The sequence below is a fragment of the Schistocerca nitens genome, chromosome 8 (genome assembly GCF_023898315.1).
Source record: "Schistocerca nitens isolate TAMUIC-IGC-003100 chromosome 8, iqSchNite1.1, whole genome shotgun sequence".
NCBI classification, from domain to species: domain Eukaryota; kingdom Metazoa; phylum Arthropoda; class Insecta; order Orthoptera; family Acrididae; genus Schistocerca; species Schistocerca nitens.
Window position 1 is genome coordinate 381,229,452 of NC_064621.1, and position 25,943 is coordinate 381,255,394.

The 25,943-nt window shown below is 39.4% G+C and overlaps 1 protein-coding gene across 2 annotated transcripts in view; it reads right to left on the minus strand.

Annotated features, from left to right (window-relative positions):
* LOC126199085 (protein mesh) overlaps positions 1-25,943 on the minus strand; it is a 272,891-nt gene that overhangs the window by 84,655 nt on the left and 162,293 nt on the right. For both annotated transcript variants that reach the window (XM_049935832.1, XM_049935831.1), the window contains exons 12-13: positions 25,355-25,502; positions 9,410-9,598 (exon numbers count right to left, since the gene is read on the minus strand). In XM_049935832.1, the coding sequence (XP_049791789.1) occupies positions 9,410-9,598; positions 25,355-25,502 (337 nt within the window). The remainder of the gene's footprint in view (positions 1-9,409; positions 9,599-25,354; positions 25,503-25,943) is intronic.

Below are 25,943 nucleotides of genomic sequence, written 5' to 3' on the forward strand. Positions count from 1 at the left end.
CCACTGATGACGATTTACCTCAATAATGTGAAATGCGACTGATGTGGTGGTGATGGGGGCATGGATTTTCTTTTGCTTGTAATGACAGCAAAAATATCTTCAGAAGTATAATAGTTTTGGCAGTAGTAGCCAACTTGTTTGCGAATATATTTATGTAAAAAAGCACTGTCATTGAGTACAAATCCTTGTGAGACTAGACCAGCAAGTAATTACACTCTTAAACATATGAACTTGCTAAACATTAATTGTATTTCACTGTTGTATTAAGCTGACAAGGTTGATGTTGTTGTTACGTGATCCGCACAAGAGAGAGTTTTAATCATCACCTAAAGAAATACACTTACATAATTAATTTTTTGTTTGTTTGACTGCAGCTCTGGTACACTTTGAAAACTCCAACAAAACAAAATCATACATTCCATGGAAAGAACGGAGAATTGTAGGATAGTTTGTTTTCAGCAGCAGGAGAACTCCATTCTGCCAATGAGCTGTACCATTTTGTTATGGTAGAGATTACAAACTGTACAACAGCTGCAGACATATACAGGGTGGTCCGTTGATCATGACCGGGCAAAATATCTCACGAAATAAGCATCAAATGAAAAAACTACAAAGAACGAAACTTGTCTAGCTTGAAGGGGGAAACCAGATGGCGCTACGGTTGGCCCGCTACATGGCACTGCCATAGGTCAAACAGATATCAAGTGTGTTTTTTGAAATAGGAACCCCCATTTATTATTACATATTTGCGTAGTATGTAAAGAAATATGAATGTTTTAGTTGGACCACTTATTTTGCTTTGTGATAGATGGCGCTGTAATAGTCACAAACATATGGCTCACAATTTTAGATGAACAGTTGGTAACAGGTAGGTTTTTTAAATTAAAATACAGAACGTAGGTACCTTTGAACATTTTATTTCAGTTGTTCCAATGTGATACATGTACCTTTGTGAACTTATCATTTCTGAGAACGCATGCTGTTACAGCGTGATTACCAGTAAATATCACATACATGCAATAAATGCTCAAATGATGTCCATCAACCTCAATGCATTTGGCAATACGTGTAATGACATTCTTCTCAACAGCGAGTAGTTCACCTCCCATAATGTTCGTACATGCATTCACAATGCATGCATGTTGTCAGGCATTGTCGGTGGATCAAGTTAACAAATATCCTTCAACTATCCCCACAGAAAGAAATCCGGGGACGTCAGATCCGGTGAAAGTGCGGGCCATGGTATGGTGCTTCGACGACCAATCCACCTGTCATGAAATATGCTATTCAATACCACTTCAATCGCACGTGGCTATGTGCCGGACATCCATCATGTTGGAAGTACATCGCCATTCTGTCATACAGTGAAACATCTTGTAGTAACATCGGTAGAACATTACGTAGGAAATCAGCATACATTGCACCATTTAGATTGCCATTGATAAAATGGGGATAATTATTCTTCCTCCCATAATGCTGCACCATACATTTACCTGCCACAGTCACTGATGTTCCACTTGTCGCAGCCATCGTGGATTTTCCGTTGCCCAATAGTGCGTATTATGCCGGTTTACGTTACCGCCGTTGGTGAACGACGCTCCGTCACTAAATAGAATGCGTGCAAAAAGTCTGTCATTGTCCCATAATTTCTCTTGTGCCCAGTGGCAGAACTGTACATGATTTCCAAAGTCGTCGCCATGCAACTCCTGGTGCATAGAAATACGGTACAGGCGCAATCGATGTTGATGTAGCATTCTCAACACCAATGTTTTTGAGATTCCCGATTCTCACGCAGTTTGTCTGCCACTGATGTGCTGATTAGCCGCGACAGCAGCTAAACCACCTACTTGGGCATCATCATTTGTTGCAGGTCATGGTTGACATTTCACATGGGCTGAACACTTCCTGTTTCCTTAAATAACGTAACTATCCGGCAAATGGTCTGGACACTTGGATGATGTCATCGAGGATACCGAGCAGCATACATAGCACACGCCCATTGGGCATTCTGATCACAATAGCCATATGTCAACACGATATAGACCTTTTCCGCAATTGGTAAACGGTCCATTTTAACACGGGTAATGTATCACGAAGCAAATACCATCTGCACTGGCAGAATGTTACGTGATACCACGTACTTATACATTTGTGACTATTACAGCGCCATCTATCACAAAGCAAAAAAAGTGGTCCAACTAAAACATTCATATTTCTCTATGTACTACACGAATATGTAATAAAAAATGAGAGCTCCTATTTAAAGAAATGCAGTTGATATCCATTTGACCTATGGCAGCGCCATCTAGTATGTCAACCGTAGCACCATCTGGTTTCCCCCTTCAAGCTAGACGAGTTTCGTTCTTTGTAGTTTTTTGTTTTTCCGTTTGATGCTTTTTTCGTGAGATATTTGGCCTGGTCAGCATCAATGGACCACCCTGTGTAGACATCTGACCAAGTACAGATACGCAATGAGAAATTTTCACTTGAACACAAACACAGATGCAAATAAAATCTGCAGGATTTGCTGTTGTATTTGACCATGAATGGCACCTGTGCAATGTCCTCAACACATTACAAGTGTCAGTCATGCTCAGAACAGTGTTGTGGGTGCATTATGTTGAAGCTAAGTGAATTTGAACTTGGCCTAATTGTTGGTGCTCATCTGTAACCAAAGTAGCCAAAGTTCCAGTGTTTCAAGAGGTACCGTATCAAAGATTTATACCATACACAAGGAAAGCAGAAAAACATCAATCACTAAGTGAAAACACAGACAAAATTGTGTGTTGGGTTACCATGATGGACAGTCACTGAAGAGGATTGTGATGAAAAATAAGAAGACGACAGCTGCAAAAGTCACTCCAGAACAGAATGTTGCACTCATGAAACCTATCATCACCAAAACAACATGAAGGGACCTGCATAAGCTGGGAATGGCAGGGTGAGTCAGAATTCTTAAACAACTCATAAGTGACGCAAATGCCTGTAACAGAAAACTGTAGTGCTGAAGCTGTAAAACCAGGACAATGGAGCAATGGAAAAATATCATTTGGTCAGATTACTCTTGTCTCACAGTGTTTCCAACTTCAGGCTGAATTTACATCTCAAGAGCGAAACATGGTGGGGGTTTGGTGGTGATTTGGACAGTCCTAGTGTGGTTTTCCATGGGTCTTGTGGTTACTCTGGAAGGTTGTATTACTGCCAAGGATCATGTGACCATTTTTGTTGACCAGGTCCATCTCATGGTACAATATTTGTTCCACTGTGGTGATGCTGTGTTCCAAGATGACAGGGCCAGTTTTCACACAGCTCTTATCATCCAGGACTGCTTTTGTGAACATGAGGATGAACTGTTACATCTCTTCTGGCCACCATGGTCACCAGATCACAATATCACCAGATCTTAGCCTTTGTGGACTTCTTTGTAGTGAAGGATGTGTGACTGATGTCCACCCCCATCATCGTTACCTGATCTTGCCACTATTACACAGCACACAGGACCTATATTAATCAATTCTGTGACGATTGGAAGCTGCTATGAACACCAGCAGCTTTTGCACATCATATCAGGCAGGGCTATGTGTTGTGTGGGGTCTCCATATTTTTGAGCACCTCTTGTACATGCACATAAACAAAAAATTAATTACATAATTTCACTTTTGCAAGGTGATAATAACACGTTTTGACTACCCCTTTTGGACAAATAAAAAACAAACCATATTAGCAATTTATAAACTCATTTTAAGGATACAATTGTCTATTTAATCACTTCTTTTGGCAGTTATCCAAAAAAAGTATGTCGTGAGATCAGACTGACTTACCCTTTGTTATATAGAGATGAAGCTACAAATAAACAAAATAAAACAAGGAATTTGGAAGATAAAAATCATTTAACAGAAATGATAGCTAAAATGGTCTGTCAGTTGTCTACAATCTCCCGCTGCCCCCCCCCCCCTCTCTCCCTTCACATAGTGGGAAAAACAGGTTATTTTTTTAATATGTAATACTGTCCATTCTTTCAACATGCCAGACTGTCGCTTCAGCTGCCAGATACTATGTCATGTGTGTGCGATTGACAAAGGCCTTGTTGGCCAAAAGCTCATTTTATAACAGTCTTTCTGTTGTGCCTATCAGCAACTCAGCATCTCGGCTATGTGGTAACACTGCTACACTCCAACCTGGATATTCCATTGTTTGATTTAGTCTTTCATACTCATTTGGAATTTGATATGCTGTTGTGTATCCCAAAACTGAGTTTAGTAAATTCATTTGAGCTAGCTGGAATGTTCATTTTTGTTTTTCTGTTAGAGTCCTTCACTTGGCTCCAAAAGAAAATTTTAGTGGTTCGCTTGTTTCTCTAAAATTTTGTTATTGATTCTGAAAAATAGCAAAGTGAGAGTGGCTCCACTTCTTACAATTCGGTTCCTCAAATACATTTTCCTCCTTTCCCATTATGTATGTAATACATATGATGTAGTCACTTGCACTAACGAGGAGGTAATGAATAGAAGAATTGGGGAGAAAAAAAATTGTGGCATAACTTGACTGAAAGAAAGGATCAGTCAACATGACACATTCTGACACATCAAAGAATCAAAAAATTAGTACTGGAAACAAGTGTGGAGGAGATAAGAGGTGAATACAGTATGCAACTACAGGTTGCAGTAGTTATTTGGAGGTAGAGAAGCTCGAAAAGGATAGAGTAGCATGGAGAGCTGCATCAAACAAGTCTTCTGACTGGAACCCACAACAACTGTCTGTCAAACATAAAACTTTATTGTAACAATACCAGAGAAGTAAAGTTGGTACTCACCATACTGCGAAGATGCTGAGTCCCGATAGGCACAACAAGAAGATTCACACAATTATAGCATTTGGCCATTAATTTCTTTGTCAGCAGTAGACACATATACACCCACGCACACACCCACTCACGCAAACACAAATTGCACACACGTCTGCAGTCTCAGAAAACTGAAACCACACTGCAAGCAGCAGTACCAGTGCATGATGAGAGTGGAGACTGGGTGGGGGTAAGGAGGAGGGTGGGGTGGGGAGGGAGAGGGAGAGGGATAGTATGGTGGGAGTGGTGGACAGTGAAGTGTTGCAGCTTAGACGGTGGGCTGGAGAGGAGGTGCGGAGGGGGGAGGGGGTAAGTAGCGGAAAGGAGAGAAATAAAAAGAAATTAAAAGACCAGGTGTGGCTGTGAAATGACGGCTTTGTAGTGCTGCAATGGGAACAGGGAAGGGACAGGATGGGTGAGGGCAGTGAATAACGAAGGCTGAGGCCAGGAGGGTTACAGGAACGTAGGATGTATTGCAAGGAAAGTTCCCACCTGCGCAATTCAGAGAAGATGGTGTTGGTGGGAAGGATCCATATATCACAGGCTGAGAAGCAATCATTGAGATGAGGATATCATGTTTGGCAGCATGTTCAGCAACAAGGTGGTCCACTTGTTTTTTGGTCACAGTTTGTTGGTGGCCGTTTATGTGGACAGACAGCTTGTTGGTTGTCGTGCCTACATAGAATGCAGCACAGTGGTTGCAGCTTAGCTTGTAGACAACATGACTGGTTTCACAGGTAGCCCTGCCTTTGATGGCATAGGTGATGTTAGTGACAAGACTGGAGTAGGTGGTGGTGGGAGGATGTATGGGACAGGTCTTGCATCTAGGTCTATTACAGGGGCTTGAGTCATTAGGTAAGGGATTGGGAGCAGGGATTGTGTAAGGATGGACAAGTACATTGTGTAGGTTCAGTGGACGGCAGAATACCACTGTGGGAGGGGTGGGAACGATAATGGGAAGGACATTTCTCATTTCAGGGCAGAGAATGTAATTCAGTTGCTCCAGTCTTGGGTGGTACTGAGTTGTGAGGGGAATGCTCCTCTGTGGCCAGACGGTGGTGGGAGACTGGAAAGGTAAGGCATGGGAGATTTGTTTTTGTACAAGGTTGGGAGGATAATTATGGTCAGTGAAGGTTCCAGTGAGACTTTCGGTATATTTCGAGAGAGACTGCTAGTCACTGCACATGCGATGACCATGGGTGGCTAGACTGTACAAAAGGGACTTCTTGGTTTGGAATGGGTGGCAGCTGTCGAGGTACTGATGTAGCCATCTTTGAGGTGGAAGTCAACTTCTAGGAAGGTGGCTTGTTGGGTTGAGTAGGACCAGATGAAGCAAATGGGGTAGAAGTTGTTGAGGTTTTGGAGGAATGTCGATAGGGTGTCCTCACCTTTGATCCAGATAGCAAAGATGTCATCAGTGAATGTTGTTATTTATTTATTTATGTTTTCTTTGCGAGGAGCCATTGTAATGATGGCTTTTGCAAACGTCAGACTTAAAACTATGGTTATATTTACACTTATAAAATACACTATATTCTGTAGCTGTTGCTTCTTATGTCTATTTTTTACATTTATCACATTACAACTGATATGCCAATGCCTCATGTTACAATCACTATCTTAAAATTCGTTGAAAGAATATAAACATTTTTCTATTAGAAAAGATTTTAATTTAGTTTTTTAAAAACATTTCCCTCAGTATATTTGGAGAGGGACTGCTTGTCACTGCAGAAGCGACGACCATGGGTGGCTAGGCTGTATGGAAGGGTTTTCTTGGTATGGAATGGGTGGCAGGTATTTCTGGTGATTAGTAGGTTTGATACGGACAGAAGTACTGATGTAGCCATCTCTGAGGTGGAGGTCAACATCTAGGAAGGTGGCTTGTTGGGTTGAGTAGGACCAGGTGAAGCAAATGGGGGAGAAGTTATTGAGATTCTGGAGGAATGTGAATAAAGTGTCATTACCTTCAATCCAGATAGCAAAGATGTCATCAATGAATGTGAACAAGAGCAGGGGTTTATGATTATGAGTTTTTAAGGAGGATTCCTCTAGATGGTCCATGAATGGGTTAGCATAGGATGGTGCGATGTGGGTGCCCATAGCCATACCATGGATTTGTTTGTAGGTAATGCCTTCAGAGGAGAAGTAATTGTGGGCGAGAATATAGTTGGTCATGAAGACTAGGAAGGAGGTTGTTGGTTTGGAACCCATAGGGCGTCTGGAAAGGTAGTGTTCGATTGCAGTAAGGCCATGGGCATTGGGAATGTTAGTGTACAGGGAGGTGGCATCAATAGTGACAAGCAGGGCACCATGTGGTAAAGGGACAGAAACTGTGGAGAGTCACTCGAGGAAATGGTTCGTGTTTTATATAGGAGGATACGTTCTGGGTAATAGGTTGAAGGTGTTGGTCTACAAGAGCAGAGATTCTCTCAGTGGGGGCACAAGGGGGCGTCCTGGGTGGTTGGGTTTATGGACTTTAGGTAGGAGTGCGCAGAGTGGTAGGGGTAAGCAGAGAGATGGACTCTGGGGAGAAGTTCTGGGATGGGCCTAAGAATTTGAGTAGTGACTGGATTACTGGAATGGGATCACTGTGGCATAGTTTGCAGTTGCAAGTATCTGACAGCTGACAGAGTCCTGCCACGCAATCCTTGCGGTTCAAAACAACAGTGGTGGAACCTTTGCCTGCAGGTAGGATTATAAGGTCGGGAGCAGTTATTAGATGGTGGACTGATCCCAACCTTATAATCCTACCAGCAGACAAAGGCTTCACCACCATTGTTCTTAACCACAAGGATTATGGGAACAAAGGCAGGGAGAGTTTCCATCTGCGCAATTAAGAATAGCTGGCATTTGTGGGAAGAATCCAGATGGTACAGGCTGTGAAACAGTTGTTCAAACTGAAGACATCATGTTGGGCAGCATGCTCAGCAACTGAGTAGTCCAGCTGTTTTTTGGTCACAGTTTGGCATAGACCATTCATGTGAGCAGTCAGCTTGTTAGTTGTCAAGTCCACATAAAATTTGGCACAGTGATTGCAGCTAAGTTGGTAGATCACATGGCTGCTTTCATGTCTGGCCTTTGATAGTATAGGAAATGCCTGTGGCAGACCTGGAATATGTTAGCAGTGGGAAGATGTAAGTGACATCTTGCAGCTAGGCCTATTATGGGGATATGAGCCAAGGAACAAGGGATTCGGAGGACAAGTGGAATAGGGACAGAAAAGGATATTGTGGATGTTGGGTGGACAACAGAGCACCGCTGTAGGTGGGCTAAGGAGGAAAGTGGGGAGGACATTACTATTTTCAGGACACGATAAGAGCTACTTAAAATCTTGGAAGAGAATGTGATTCAGTTGCTCCAGTCCTGGGTGGTACTGAGAGATGTGTTTATTTGTGGTCGGGCAGTGGATATGTGGGGACCACTAGCTTAGACTGCACCTAGTGGCTTACTATCCTGCCCCCGCCACATCCTTGCTTGCTTCCACAAGCAGCATTATCATCTTCCCTCATTCCTACCCTGCTACCCCTCTCTGCTCCATATTTCCTCTCTACACCCATTACCCACTGAAGTACAGATCACTTCTCACATCAGACGCAGTTGCAGTTGAACTTTGGAGCTCTGAGACGACAGTGGTGATGTGTGTGTGTGTGTGTGTGTGTGTGTGTGTGCGCGCGCGCGCACGTGTGTGTGTGAGAGATAGATAGATAGAGAGAGAGAGAGAGAGAGAGAGAGAGAAAGTGCATAAATTTTGTTATCTATGTCTGATGAAGGGCTAAGTCTGATAGCGAAATGACATCCTGCTTCCTTTTTCATTGAGCCGGCCTCTCAACACCTCCCTACATCATGAGTAGCTATCTATCCTTTTATACAGTTCTTGAATTTACAATAATTTATGCTGCATCTTTTAACTTCACTCTATTGTCTCTTAAATTTTGTAGGTCTTTTTATCTTCACTCTATTATCTCTTAAATTTTGTAGGTATTCTAGATCAAGTCAATCTTATCAGTCACATTGTTATGTGTAAACAATTTGCCTACATCTTTAGGAATGTGTTCATTTCTTCATTTTTTTAAGGTTAATGAAACATACGTACAACTTTATGCATACACTTCCACTTCTATTGATATTTGTTAATCTATCTGTATGTATCTGATCATGGCTACCACTTTTAGTTAGTAACATGATATTCAGTAATTGTGAGTACATTATTAATTACTAGTTTATAATGTGTAGACTGGGCAGCAGATTTTTTCTGTAAATTGCTGCTCTTTCTTTCAGCTAAGTTGATATCAATGAAATCTCTCCTGTCTTCACACTCTCTTTAAGTAGTAATTTTATGCTTCCACAGTTTGGTTGCAATTTCTATTTACTTTGTTCCATACAGCTTCTTCTTCACTTAATATGATATATTCTGCAAGTTCCATTATTATACAAGAAGTTATTATTGTAATAAAAAACTGCAAACAAAATTCACAGAAAAAGTCATTTAAAGCTCCTTGCAATAAAAAAGTCTGCACGAAAGTATTACAAAAAGTAAGAACATTAGATCAAACTTTTGTATCTTACCAGCAATAGCTGTCAGTTGCGTTGCCATTACTTCTCCATAAACATTCTTTGGCATTTGTTCAAACCGGCCTTGGACATCTAACCTCAGCTTTTCTGTGTCCACTCGAACCAGCACAAATTCTCCTTTTCCATTGAACGTATACTCAACATTATCAAATGTGATAAAATGTGGGTCGCCAAAAACTGTTCCTGTAATAATATCACACAGACTTAGTGAAAGCATTTAAATAACAAAAAAGTTACAAATGTTTGTATTCTATCAGGAGGTCAGAAAGAAAACAAACCATAGAAATCCATTCTACACAAATGAAATATAAGATTTTGGCTCAAACAATTATTGAACTAACACTGTGTATATAAGATTACAGAGGAGAGGGAGCTCTACGTAATAAAGGGGATAAGCAGTAGTCAAGAGCTGAAACCCTATTGTCACCAATACTGTCAAATCCTTCAGACTGTTATTAAGAAATTGAAATGTGTGCCCTATGGTCAAAAATAAAACAAAAACAATCTGGAATGTTGTTGGACAAGAAATCAAAAAACAGCAACACATACGAAATAGAGTCAAAAATCATAGCTCCTGCAGAAATGATGATGCATTGGAATCATTAGCCATAAAATTCAATGATTATACTCACAACTGCAGCAAGCATTACATCCATTAATAAATAACAAAATGCATATTTATTACATCTATCTGGTCACCATGTGAATACAGGAATACGGTTGGGTTGGGATGATTTGGGGGAGGAGACCAAACTATGAGGTCATCGGCCTCATCAGATTAGGGAAGGATGGTGAAGGAAGTCGGCTGTGCCCTTTCAAAGGAACCATCCCAGCATTTGCCTGAAGCGATTTAGGGAAATCATGGAAAACCTAAATCAGGATGGTCGGACATGGGATTGAACCATCGTCCTCCGGAATGCGAGTCCAGTGAGCTAACTACTGTGCCACCTCACTCGGTGGATACAGGAATACAAATGTTAAACACAGAGGCTATAAATCAGTGGTCTATTTCTGAATGGAAGATATGGGAAAAGCAGGAGTTGGCACGTGTATCAGAAAACAATTAATAAATATACTGACTACCTGGCTGCTACAATATGTTGTTTCCTTTAACAACAAGGTCTTCACATATTATAACTGATTTCCTTTTTGCTCTTTTAAGTATTGTCCTCCTAGATTTAATTTTATTATCTAAACTATTAATTTCAGATATTATAGAGACGTTTCTTAATTTTTACCATTTTTATTTTTTTAAAAATTTCACAGTATTTCTTGTTATATGAAATCAGTCCTACTTCTCTGTTTGTCCTCACTATTTCATACATCTTTCTTTTCCATGCAAATACAGGGTGTATACGCAGACAAGAAAAAAAAGATCCCAGATTTCCCGGTTAAAAATACACTTTCCCCCTGGTGAAAATACACTTTTTCTGCGTTAAGTGACAGTATACTTTTCCTAGGAACTGTAAAACTTATCAATCCTTTGATTAGTTATGATTGTATGCACAGATGTAGGAAACAAAACTCAGGGAAAAAAAAAAAAAAAAAAAAAAAAAAAAAAAAAAAAAAAAAAAAAAAAAAAAAAAAACGCTTTCTGGAAAAATCTTTGATGTGCAGCAACATGTATGCTGTTATTTTTGTATTACGAAGGTATAAATTCGAATTCCACCAAACACCATTTGTTACTATTCAAAGCATTATAATAGAGATTGTGATGTGCTTTTGTAAGCCAGTCATAGCTATGTCATGTGATCTTGCCAGCCGATGACGGCGGATATTCAGAACATAGGACAGTGACGTAGTCAGCCAGTTGCAACATCACTTAAGTAGCGCGAACGCACAAATAGGAAAAATTAATGGTTTAAATTAATTTATGTAGTGTTGCTACATAAAAAGCAAAGCTTTCACATGTAATAATGCTCTCAAAGATTAATAAGATGCACGAGAAGCTAAGCTTTTACATATAATGTTGATCTTTTTGCGCATGTCACATTTTAAGATACTTTACACAAATGTGCCAGTAAAATTTTTAATAATGACATTAATGTCTGATTTTCTGGGCTCAAAATTCTTCTAAATCATCGTCCTCAAAGGGTTGATTTTTAAATAGAGTCAAATGCTCTGTGATTTAAGAAATTCATCGTACATTCTCGCAGATAGTTCATGTTGTGTAAAAGAAAATTTACTTAGAAAGTAACGCTTTTCAAATGACCATTTGTAATATTTTCCCACGACCTGTTACAAATAGGTTTGTTTCAGCAGTTGCCACAGAGCACCAGGTAACAGGAGTCACCATGCTTGTGCAGCTACGATGACGTGGAAGCCCGTATGTTCGTACATGTAAAAGATCTTACATTATGTCACAAAAGAAACATGACATCAGATGTTACTTCAAAAGCATCGGAACTTTGTGAACCATACTAAAATCATAATTCGGCTTAAAGTACACATTCGTGTCTCCAGATTCGGATGTAAATTTTCTTGGAGTACCAGTACTGTATTATCTCATGTTTGGTTCTTCATTATGACATAATGCCATACGAGCTAGAAGATGAAAACGTGCACTTGAAATGCAGCGAACAGTTGAAACTAGCAAATAGTGGGGAATTAAACACATTGTTTCAAATAAATTGACTGCCTCAGGGGAAAAGATTAATAAAAGCCAAATTTCTTTACTTCATTGTTGTGCAAGGCTATTAATGCTTGACTGTCAGATAGATGGAAATAAAATAAAATTTGAAACTAATAATGTATTTCAGCCTTCCATAACTATGTGAATATATTTTCATTCACTTGATAGCTCCCGGCCACAGCAATCCATTTTATATTCATTTGACGTCGGAGCAACAAATGAAGAGGAAACAACAAAATCACTAAAAATAATCACGGGGCACGTGGAGACTACCCACCTCCCCACTAGAACTCAGACTGCTCTGCGCCATCTCACCCGGACCAACTCTCACTCTAGCATTTGAGGCAGTAAGCCAAAAATTTAAAATATGTTCATTTTGTAGAGCATATCTCTCTGAAGAGTCTGGTACATAAAAAATATGTGTTTGAGGAAATGTAAGACACGTTACTTGGTCTTAACCGTGCCAACGTGCAGTGCCACACCTCTTCACACAGCATTCTTCTATCGCACGTCACTGTATTTCGCTCTGTGGAATTCAAATGTGTAATATTTTGAAGTGGATGCCATTAAACTATCTTCAGGACAGTGAAAATTAAAATGTCCTGTGGTGATTCTCCTGCTCCCAGTCGGTCAGTTTGACATCCTGCCCCTCTTTAAATAAAAACTCGCAATTGCTGGATGGGATTATTTGTAACCGGGAGAACAAGTACTCTCCAGAAAATTTGCACTCTTTATTGCCTATTAGCTAATAACTTGTATTTTCTGTGACATAAAATTAAATCTAGGATGCATAAAACCAGTGAAGACAAGAGACAAGCAAGCAGTACACGTTCCTTCAAGCCTTAAGTCCTAGCATTTTTTTTCTCTCTCTAATCTTGCTACAGCTTTACATGGCATGCTTTTCCTTTCTGTGAAGGAATCTATTACCTCATTAGAGGTCGTCAAACATTTTGCTGTATGAAGAAAACGAAATGTCGTTGTCTAATACTGAAAAAGCTGTTAATACAAATAGAACCCAAGCATGGTGTGATTCCTCGATCTGATCAAGCTTGGTGTGGTTCCTCAATCTGCAATCTGCTAGATAAAATGAAATAGGCCTGTCTAATATTGCATCAATTGTAACACACACCAAATAAACAAGATTGTTTTGGCACAAATGGTCATTTTTATAACATGGCAACATAATTCACGAAGTACGAATATCAAAGGCCTATTAGGCATTTGTTACAATATAGTTTCACATTTCATTCATAAACTCCAGAGTCTCAAGCATGAGATCGAAAAGTAGTAGCAAAACTTTTATATAAATTTGGAATCGTCGTATTCTTCTATAATTTGTGTGATGTCCCCATTTTCCTCGTCCTAACAATCAATCTGATCATCACTAATTCTGTAACTATTCCTGTCAGTGCGAAAACTTATTCTTCGATTAACTTCACTAACCCTGTCGCAATCACCGGTTTGGTTATCCCGTGTTTATTCTCCGGTTAGGTGTTTTATGTGTTCATACAACGCGTTTCCGCACTACTCCCAAAATATAACTTAGGCAGCTACTAGCCAGGGACTGTACAACTGGCCCTTAGTAGTGTAGTGGTCTGGCCAAAAATTTTCTGTCATTTTCTTGGATACACCGAGAAGATAATACGTAATCTTTCTTACCTGTTATTCATGTTAGTTGTTTATTTCCACTCTGGTAGTCTGAATCTATGGATTCGCTAGTAATTATAACAACACTTATCAATCACAAACCCAGACAACCACATATACAAAACAGCGATTGGCATTCACCCGTTCGGCTTTACTCCGCTCACCTCGTATAGCCCTGTCACCTTTTGTCTGGACGATGGTTTATTTGAGATGTGATGAGATTCCCATGGCAAGGACACCACGTACACTATGCACGCATTCAAAAATCAACTTATGATTCATTTGGAAATCAACTTAGAATACGTTCAAAAATCAACAGGGACGCGTTTCAAAATCATATGAATAATCGATAGACCAACGTGTGCTGGATGCCATGTGCTTCGTGAAACAATTTTTATTTTCATCAAGATATGAACTTGGCCCCCTCCCCCTGTGCTACTCTGGGCAGATACCCTGGTTTGCCCCTGCCCCCAAGATCAGGACCTGTTGCGCATGCATGAATCTGGCAGCTTGCTCGTGCCTGTAAAAGTTTTCTGGGCAGTATCTGGCTGCTTGCTGCAACTGCTTATACAGCTAACAGCCACACTTCTGTAGGTAGAAGTGGGAGACTCAACTGCACATGTGCATGAGCCCGCTCGCAACTGCTCAAGCAAATCTAATGTAAACAATGGTGACGTCATGCTCATCGGAGGCAATTTGTTGTTCTGAAGCATTGCACAGTCTTCCTAAAGCCTCTGATACATTTTGCTATTGTCAGACAGCTTGTATGAGCACTGTGTTTTGTTGTTGTATATGGTGCATTTCCTTTGCAACTTAAGTTTTATTTTCATTTTTTTTTTTCTCTCGTTCATGTTTTGTTGCTGCAGTATTATTCTGCCTTAGCAGGATACAGTAATATCCTTTGTTAGGGTATTGGTTCTTAACAGTCAAAATTACAAAAAATTAACTGAAAACTAAAACAATGAAAAGTTCCCGGAATTCTAAAAAAAATCTCGGATTTTTCCTGGTTTTCTCCCAAATGAAAAAAATCCTGGGTTTTTCCCATATCTCCCGCCTGTCCCGGGTTGAATGCACTCTGATATAGTATTTTTATCCCTTTTGTTATCCAAGGCTTTACTGGTGTCATCTTAGGGGCATGCTTTAGTGTTTCCTTGGAAAATTGATCTTCCAAAGCACAGACAAATCCAATTAACATGTTTAATTTGGAATTGGCATCTGTCCCATTATACATATCCCTCTGGTCATTACCTATAAAGCCACTTTGAAAGTTTCTATTGTCTGCTGATTAATTACACTAATTGTTGTTGATGATACACCTTTATTATAATCTTATGTCATTTAGAATGGCTGGTTGTGCATCCAAGTCACAGAGGCCATTCACTAATGGATAAACATTCAAATGGGTTGGTCAGAAATGGTCTGAAAAGCTCATAATGATTTTGCAGAGGATGCTGTGCTGAGGAAAAAAACTGATGTGGTACACTGTTTCTGAGTTGTTTATCATTGAAGTTAGCCAGTCAGGTCACCACACACGCAAATTCGAGCAGCCTGCTAGACACAGTGTCACCAAACGTGTTCTTCATTTGGTTTTCTGGAACTGAATAAACATAGCTTTTCCTCAGCTAAATTAAATTTATCACATCTGAAAAAGGCACTGATAACGATCATTTGAACTAGGGATGTCTGTGCAGTATGCATTTTAGCATATGCAAGTGCTTGAATTTATGTGCACAATGACCTGACTTGCTAACTTCAATTTGATGTTAATTAACTCAGAAATGGCGCGACATAATGAATTTTTTTCTGAACAATTATTACTCAGGACAAGCTCCTCTGCTACTCTTTTACAAGTTTTTCAGACTGTTTCTAACCATCCTGTACAAAATATTGTGTGTTCACCAACAAATACATTGCCTGTGAGAGTTGTGTTTTCCCGTGTAATTCTAGTGTGAAAATTAAAAACTCACATTGTCCAATTTCTTTGGTTATCAACTTTACTGAATATTCCTATTTCATACTTTTGGAGAATAAATACTGTTTTTACGTCACTTTGATTTTTTTGGAATTGCATAATACAACTTTATGCTGTATTCTGGGTTAAGCCGTTAGCGGTAAACCAGTTGTAAGCATGTTCCGATAATCCCCAGCTGTATTTGTTATATTAGCAAACATTACAGTTTTTGGAAGGTCCTCCAGTGTCACGGGTAATCCATTTACTTAGGCAAAGAACAAGAATGAGCCAAGCACTGAATCTTGTTGTGCACCATAGTTAACATTTCTCTACTTTTAGTTTAATCTTATTCCTGCTTATCATTTATTAATGTGACACTCTGTTTTCTATTCGGATATGACTCCATTTATGGAAGGGGAAGACCTTTAATGGAATATGATGCAAAACTTTGCTTGCTCGCTTGTATTAGTTTCCCTAGCAGAATTTTGTTACCCACAAAATAAAAGAGCATTGGCAAGATCACAGCAAATGCCAGCAGGGTCTTTTTTGTTGCTTAGTTCTCCTACAAATGAGTTCTTGAGATCATATACTACTTTTTCAAACATTTTTGAGAACACAAGAAGAAAGGCGATAGGTCTATGATTAGAAGTTAGTTGCTTATCTCCACTTTTGTATGTCTGTGTTACTACTTCAGTTTTCAAGAAATACACCTCGACTCATTGATGATGTACAAAGGTATCTGAAGGGTGGCGCTACCAAGTTAACACAGTATTTTAGTGCTTTGGCTGAGACAGCAGTACAGCCAGAAGAGTAACAACTTTTTAATGACTTACTGATTTTTTATGATCTTACTATCAGATGAATTAGAAAAACAGATGTCTCTTGTTCTTGGAATTTTGATTTTTTTCATGCATTGTATTTGTTCTTTGCCTTTTTGGTGATATGCTGAAGAATCTTACTATACTGTTTGTCGTGGATTTTTTAATCTTGCTTAGAGCAAGTGATTTGCATTATATACAGATCTCTCTTCCTAGTACAAGATATTTTGACCCCAGATGCCAGCCACACATTTTCTCAGTTTCTATTTAAAAGTCCTTAACCTTTTCCAAAGGAAAATTGGTTTCATCGGGACCTTTGCCTTTGGTGGACAAGTGCTCTAGCAACTGAGCTACCCAAGCATGACTCACGACCCCTCCTCACTGCTCTACTTCTGCCAGTACCTTGTCTCCTATCTTCCAAAGTTCACAAAAGCTCTCCTGTGAAACCTGCAGAACTAGCACTCCTGGAAGCAAGAATATTGTGGAGACACGACTTTGCCACAGCCTCAGGCATGTTTCCAGAATGAGATTTTCACTCTGCAGCAGAGTGTGCGCTGATATGAAATTTCCTGACAGATTTAAACTGTGTAGGTCCTGAGTTCGAATCTCAGTCCGCCACACAGTTTTAATCTGCTAGGAAGTTCCATATCTGCACACACTCTGCTGCAGAGTGGAAATCTCTTTATGGAAACATTAATTCTATTACTTTTCTAATAACTTAATTATTTTTCATATACAGTATTTGATTTATTTCAAAATTTCGTTATCTAGTTTTAATTATACTTAAAGTTGTTGGCATGACAATCCTTAATTATACACTTTCAAACTAACTTCCATAAAGACTATTGACGAGTAATTCATTTTTTTATGTAAAAGCCTATCTTTTCTGTATGTACAGGGTGGTTGTAATTAAACTTTCACTATCTGAGCCAGTCTAGAATAAAAACTATTTACCAAATGGGTACCAAACTTTATGGGAATGATCAGACTGTGCGTTGCAGGATTTGCATTGTTAGCAGTGTTTGTGATATGACTTGTCATTAGTTACCAGTACGGGTATGGCAATACAGGGTTGAAACAAAAGCATAAGTGTGCATTACAGTTGCAGACAGTTAACAAGACTTTACTCACAAAGCTGTTTTATCAAAACAACAGCAATAGTGCTGCTGCACTTTGTGAGAATCGATGCATTAAAGGGATATGGAGAGGTCCATTTTACAGCATCGAGGATGAAGAACATGATTCGGCAGTTCGAATTAACTGGTGATTTGGATATTGCTCCTGCGAGGGGTCTTCAGTCAACTGTGCCACAAATTGTTGAAGAAGTTAATGTTGTGATGTCTGAGAATACTGGACGTGATGTGTGATCTTCAAATACAGCCTGAGCTGTGTCATGACAGCTGAATGTACCATGGTTCACCTCTCAAAAACTGCTGTGGACAATTGTGAAGCGGTATATCTAGTGCAGTTCCTGGCTGTCATGGGTACAGATGATTATCACACTGAGGAACATTTGTAACCCAGAATCTAAAGTTACCCTCTCATTTGAAAATTAAAATGTGTTCCTTTCAATGGTTGATTCATTACTTCTATTCTGCACATCCTAACAAGTTTTTCCACAAAGTCTCATTTCCTATGATCACTTGTTTTTCATGGGGGCCATCTCATGTATGCAATTTTAATAACAATCATCCTGTATAGTCTTTGTTCTAATTAGCTGAAGGTTGTTGTATGAAGCTGACAGGAAGTTGCAGTTCTGAGTGTGTAATGTCTTATTCTGAAGTTCAGACATTTTCGAATGCTGAAACTGTGTTATGCCAAAAAGATTAGAATTAAATGTTCTGTGTGATAGATAAAGTGCCTGCAACTAGTTTTTTTATGTACAGAGCAAAGAAAGACATCGAAATATATTAAACCAAGATAACAAGTTAAGTAAAAACTAGAAAATTTTTATAACAATCTCTTTTCTATGAAGAATTTTATCTGCACTCTGTACTTGTTCTCAGTAAAAGAAAACATTACCACAAACGTATGCAAGGTAATTTTCAAGTTTATTATAAAATTATATTTTGACAAAGTAGTACATATGAGTATTGAGATTTGAAACTGAATCAGTATTTAAAGTCCTGTGAAATTTTCCTTTCCTTTCATAGGTAAACCTGACTGAAGGGGTGCCTCCTTGCTGGCATTGGATTACCATTGTCAGATAAAATATTAATTGTTGGCTCACACGTATTTCATTAAAGACAATTGGATACAGAAATAAATAATGAATCACTGTTGCACTACTTCCTCCTATTCTTGTTGGAAATGTTGCCATGGGGGTCTAACCATAGTTAGACATCAGCAGCACTAGATGCTCTGTCACAATTATCTGAAATGAAATCTTCACATATGATCACTTACTAGTTATTTCTGTTAAGTATTTTTAGTAACCTCCTTTAACAATTTATTTTTTTAAGCTTACAACACTTCGTGTTGAGAGCCTATGGACCATTGGAACTGTGTTCCTGCATGTTTTCAAGTCTAAGGAAGTACATCACTCAAAAAGCTGTTAAATTCAGTATCCACTGAGATCTATGGTCTGAGATTTTATTCCTAATTTTGAGTATATAACCACTATCCTTTCCTCGTATTATGCCTACAGTAATTTGACACTAAATTCTATTCATCTAGGTGCATATGTTCAGTTTCTGAGACTTCTAGATAATGTTTTTTTTTATGCATAATACATCTATATAAATGCCATTAGATTTTTCATTGTCGTGTACTGATATGAGAAGTTCATTTTTCTTACTGAACAAGCTTCTTATGTTTTGAGAGAAAAGTCAAAATGTATTATGATTGTTAAGCTTTATATTGCCCAAGCTACCATTTTTTGTTTCTTCATTTATTACTGTAACTGTGTCTTAAGTTGCTTGGCAGCCCTAATTTTCATAAACAACTATAACACTACACAAATAAAATGGTGAATTGTTCCAGTTGCAGGTTGCCTACCTGACAGTTTAGAGGGTTAACAAATATTTGAATTTCAGTACAACAGTAATGGAAATTCCTGGATGAAGAAATACTTACAATAAGGCAAAGGCAACCAGTCTCCTATAGTGGACTAACATGTGAGTGCAGAAATGCATAAACAAAAACAGGATTCCTACTAGTTTTCAAGAACTAGTTATTTTTCTAGCAATAGTACATACATTCACATACACAACCACACAGACACCCAAATGTACACTCCCTTGCTTTTAAATATTTCACGTATTGACAGAATATGAAAATTTTAAGTGCTCTGTAATAATCAATTCAATAAGAGGTAAAATCTTACCTGGAAGGTTCAATGCAGTAAGGCAAGTACTGCAGTGAGAAATTCTGTTTATGGCTCAAGGCAGCATAACTCACAGTGCACAAATTACCTAGACTACATTCATCCAGTATTGAAGAATGAGAGCACTTAGCGACTTCAAACCAATTTTACATGTAATTATAAAATCTTTTCAAAAACATTTTCGTGCTGACATTCTCCACAAAATAAAGGAAGGAAAATAGTTTATTGCTCTCTGCATTTATGCTATTCATGCAGTATAATTTCAGTTTCAGGCAAGACATTATTTCTTTACTACTAACTCTACTGCCAGCATATTTTGCATACATTATCTGCTTCTATCACTGAATGTATGTGCAAGATTAAATCACTGTATGACACACGCCTCAGGAGGTACAATGTCATAAACATAGAAAATACTATGAACAAACAGATGGGTTAGCTATGTGTTTCACGCTACTATCAACGATGACCAATATGTTTATGGAGGCTTTTGAAGAAGCCCTGGAGTCACTTGTCTATAAGCCCTTGTGCAAAATATGATGCATGGGAGTTCAGCAACCAAACTGCAGCACTTACAGGCTGTGTTCCACATGAACAACTACAGCAACTGCTAGATATTTCATGCCTTAAGACTGAAGAAGTTGAGACCATTGTGTGCTGGGGATGAAGAGAAACCTACTGTGATGGGGATTATCCCATACATCAGAAAATTATCAGCAAAAATTGGAAGAATACAGTGGAAACATAATGTCAAGGGCATCTTCAGCCCACCAGCCAAGATGAAAGAGTTGTTGGGATCAGTCAAGAAGACCTGTGACTCCAAAAACTGGGAGTCTACCACATCCCTTGCCAGTGCAGGAAAATGTGTGTACAACAGACTATCTGGATTTTATAGACTGTACAGCACAGATACACTGAGTATAAATGCCAAACAAACAACTAGTAACCATCAAAGTCCACTGTGGCAGAGCACTGCATTCCCCATGGCCATGCCATGAATTACTATGGCACCAAGTTGTTGCAACAGTCCAACACCTTCATGACAAAATTAGAAGATGCCATAGCGATCTGACAATATGACAAACTAATAAATAAAGACAGCAGCTTTTAATTATGCAAGGCCTGGGACCCATTCTTGAGCATTATCAAAGCACAGTAGCAACCTATGAGGGAATTCACTCTCTTGTTGGCGACTGAAGAGGATAAAGATGCGATGTCGTCATGTCACAGAGACCTGTGTCTGGCATCAGTGTAGTGTCACTGTTGAGGATCAAGTCCCACTGTCACTCGTCTTCCACCACTGGACAAAGTCTATGTCTGTAGCTCGCTTACTAGAGGCTGTGGGAGGGGGAGAGGGGACAGGGGGAATATAAAGATGGTGCTCAGCAGAAGTCAGTCAGTCACCAGGAATGCCTGAAGAAGACAAGAAGTTGGGCTTGCTGAAATATTGCACCTTCTGGATGATGTCACCCAGCTGAATACCCAAGAAACATTCAGAATATTCCTATGTCAGGAAAACCTACAATCACACAATTCCCATAATATGTTGAGTGAGCCTTAGAAGGATTTTTCTTGAAATATTTTTTCTCTCCACAGCAGACTGTACCAACTGAAACTTGGGAGCACCAAATTTCCACGATGGGGGAGAGTTAAGTGGATTATACATATCCTCCCCACCTTCTGTTCACTGTTGCAACTCGCTACGGCCCACAGTTAGCAGAAATTAACTAAACTAGAAAGTCTTCAGTCAATTAGCGTATCTGCCTCAGAATCCCCTCACTGAACTTTGAGAGCTTACAATACCATAAGAAAACTGCTGCAAGAATTCTGTTGTTGAACTTGAATGACCCCAGTAGGCTACAGCTGTGTGAGCCTGTAACATAACAGGTGAAACTGTGCACGTAAAATGGAGTCATTCACAAATACAAAAAGCTATTACCCTTTTGTGTGGGAATTTGTACCAATATTTCATTTTTTATTCATTTAATAACAGTTTTATGTATTAATACTTGTAAAAGCATTTGAATAACATAATGCAAAAGAGGAAGAAAGAATTAAGTAGTTGTTCTGATGAGCAACTGCTGTTCTGGTTTGTGTAATGTATTAAAATAAAATTAATTGTATTAAGAAAATATAATAGAATGGGATAGAATAAGTGTGTACAGAACTGTGTAATGTATTTGATTCAAGTATTTGTATATTGTGAAAAGTGTTTGTAAATGAATGATAATTTGACTAGAGCAGTGTGTCACATGACAAAATGCAGGACAGAGATGCAAGGCAGAGATCGTGGTCTTTGGTGTGCTGGGAGCCGTGCAGGTAAGATGGCCTAGCAGAGCCTGGGGCCACTCATGTTTTGATTCCAAGGCAGGATCAGGCCTATAGGACTGTTCAGAAGCTAGTATTTGGTTTATAAGTTTGTGAAATGTGAACAGAGTGGAATTATAGTGACTGTGATGAAGTGAACTGTTCATTGCTTGCCACTGCAGTGCTAAAACTATTTACAGATTTGATTAGGCCATTGTGTGTAAGACTATCATTCATAGCTAAGCAAGTTTCTATGAATAAAGCAAAGTGTGCAAAACATACACTAACATCCTTAATTCTCAACTTCAATGCTCAATTTGGAAATGAAGACCCATGCTACTTGACAGAGAGTGGGGGAACAATGTGGGAGACCCGCACCGCCGTACTAGGCAAGGTCCTAATGGAGGTGGTTTTACGTTGCCTTCCTCTGACCATAATGGGGGTGAATGATGATGATGATGATGATGATGACACAACAACACCCAGTCATCTTGGGGCAGGTGAAAATCCCTGACTCTGCTGGGAATCAAACCTGGGACCCCATGCTCTGGAAGCAAGAACGCTACCGCGAGACCATGAGCTGCAGATATTGCTCAGTTTACTCTTACATATCTGTATTTCACTGACTGATCTCACAGGACATCCTAATAATTGTTTACGTAAGGGCATAAAGCAACGGTCTGCAACAAAACCTCCGAGCAGACAAGCCATGTAACAGGTTGTGAACTTGCTCTCTGCTGGATTGCAAGCAGCAATAGTTACCGCTAACCCTTGGTAACATTGCAATTGGGTAGGCTCGTCCAGGATTAGACTGTTCCTTTCCACTTAATAAATATTTTGAAATCGAGTGTCCCAGGAAATGTATACGCCTGCGAACAGTTAGTGTGGGAGCTCAGAGCTGTACACAGTGCATAACAGTAACAATCGGGCAGTGCAGTCATTGTGCATATATGACTATTAATGTAACAGTAGGTGGCAGCGTAAGAGTTCATGCGACAATATATTGTGCAACAATCTTTCACAAATTCGGGACACCGCTGGTCTGTGTGAATTTTGCAGGGCTGTCGTGCTCTCGCTGTCGCCAGTCCATGTGGCAGTTGTAGAGAGATGTCACTGACCATACTGGCGCCGGTGAGTGTGTCTGTTCTCACTTGCTGTGCCGCAAGCGCGCGCGCGCATGCGCGCACACACACACACACACACACACACACACACACATATACATGCTCTGACCGTATCCACCCTGTTGCCCAGCAGTCTCCATGCCATTGCCCAGCCGTCTCCTCACCATTGCCCAACCATCTCCATGCTATCACCCGGCTGTCTTCACACCATTGCCTGGTCAACACCATGCTTGCAATGTGACCAAGCTATGCCGTAGCCTGAGTCTCTATGCTGTGCCGTCGCCCACTCCATGTGTTGCAAAAGAGGGCAGTAATAATTGACATTGTAGCAGCCGCAAGTTAAGTATAAGCATCAGCTGCATTCTATATCTAGTGTTGCTAGTCATCAGCCATGGCTGATAAGATGCAGAACCTTTCAAGTGAATATGGATCAGAGGATATTAGTAGAGATGGTATCAGTCCTGGTATCCCAAAGGAGCACGGTTGGGTGCCAGGAAGTGAACTTGCTCAATTACTGAATGCACTGAGTGACAAATTAGTTGAAAGTTTAGATTCAAAATTGGAAAATGTAAAATCTGACCTAGATGAAGTATAAAATCTGAGATTGGAAGCTTAAAAGGTGAACTTGGAGATAAAATAAGCACAGTAAATCCAAAGTCTGAGACATGGAGATTAGATTTAAAAAACTTGAAAATAAACTACAAACTCATGAAAAAACTGTGGAAATGGTCAGCAAACAAATAGAGAATGTAGAATATGAACTGGGAAATAAAGAGGAGACTGTAGAATCTGAATTTGGGGAATGAACTGAAGCACTGGAGAAGACATGCAGAACTTTGAACTCCAGACAAATGATTTCAATTTATAAGTTTCTGAGCTATGAACATAGTGGAATTATGGTGACTGTGATGTCGTGAGCTGTTTATTGCCTGCCACTGCAGTGCTAAAACTATTTACAGATTCAATTGGACCATTGTGTGCAGGACAATAATTCACTACTAAGCAAGCTTCTATGAATAAAGCAACGATATAAATCTAACATGTGCTAAACACACATTAATATCCTTAATTCTCAATTTCATTGCTCAGTTTACTCTTACATATCTGTATTTCACTGACTGATCTCATAGCCCACCCTAATAAACCCCTGTGCAGATGAGCCATTTAAAAAGTTGTGCACTCACCCTCTACTGAACTGCAGGCAGCAGTATTCACTGCTAACTACTGGTAATGTTGCAAACCAAATTCACTGTTTCATTGTATACCATGTTAGCGATAGACGTCTCTTTGGTAGCAGTCATTTCTTAAATATGCTACTTGGAAGAAATGACACTGTGATGTCAGCATGCTTTTCCTGCACTGGGCTGAGGAAAAGGCTTTCTCTCAGAGGCAGAAGAAAGACATATGAATGGTAGGAGAACCTGCATACCTCTTCCAGGTAACATAATTCTTTAGTGCTCTCTCTCTCTCTCTCTTTTTCTCTTTCTCTTTCCCTCTCTCTCTCTCTCTCTCTCTCTCTCTCTCTCTCTGTTTTTGCGTCCCATCTCTGCCTGTGATATTGGCGATGGCATGTCTCACCTCAATACCCCTTTGGTATGGCCATGACTTTAAAATAGACCCAGTAAAAATTGCAAGGATTGGACTGACAGTTTGCTGGTTACAGTGACACAATCTTCATATTTGTTTGAAGAGCATTCCTGTAGATATGCCTGATGTTATCCTCAGTTGCCTAGCTGAGCATCCAATTAAATACAAAAACACAGACTTTTCTGGTGCCAATGTGATTAGAGGCTTCCCAAGTAAATATGTAATTCCAATTCTCCTTGACTATTCTGCTGGATTGAATGATTGGTTCTTAACAAATTTTTGTCAACCAGACTTGGTGTCAACTGACAAAATGCACACAGAACAAACATTCCAACCCAGCACAGCACAGCAAAGTTAAATTAATATCCAGTTACAATGTTTCACTCATACCATACAATTATTGTGGCAACAGGGACTATGAAAAAGAAATTTTGTGTGTACAGGTGCTGAAGAGAATGGAAAAGTCATCCTATAATGAGATTAGGAGAGCCACTATTCTCAATAAAATGAGAAAGTAAAGTAATGAGTATATTACTGCTTACACATACCTATGGCAGGTGCTTGGTAGCCTATACAATCCTGTGTTGGGCGTCTTTCATATCGATATGTTTCACAACCAACAGCCTCAATATCCTGCCAGTGGCAACAGAAGTAATATGGAACCATGTCATGAAACCACTGCGAGAGAGTGGGGACCTGAAAAAAATTTTTAAAAAATCAGTGTTATAGTCGTTGACAGCTTTCTGAACTTCACTTCTTATACAACAGATGTATTTCAGAATATAGTGCTATGGGTGTAGGCCTTGTAGCTTTATAGTACTGGATGGTTATAATTAAACTTTCCCTATTTAACAAATGATAACAAGGAAACTAATAACCACACAGGTACCAAATTTGGTAGCATTAATGTCCAGAGTATGGAGCGCATTATTTCCTTGTGTCACAGTGCCACCATATAGTTCCCACTATGGCCACCAGGTGCCATGATTCATCATTGTGATTCATAGTCTCACACACCTGACCAGTTCAAGTGCACTTGTTGATGTGTCAATTTGAGCTTGGACAATAGGAGAAGGACATTATTGGCCAAGTTCTATTATCAAAACAACAGTAATGCTGCAACTGCACTTCTAGAAT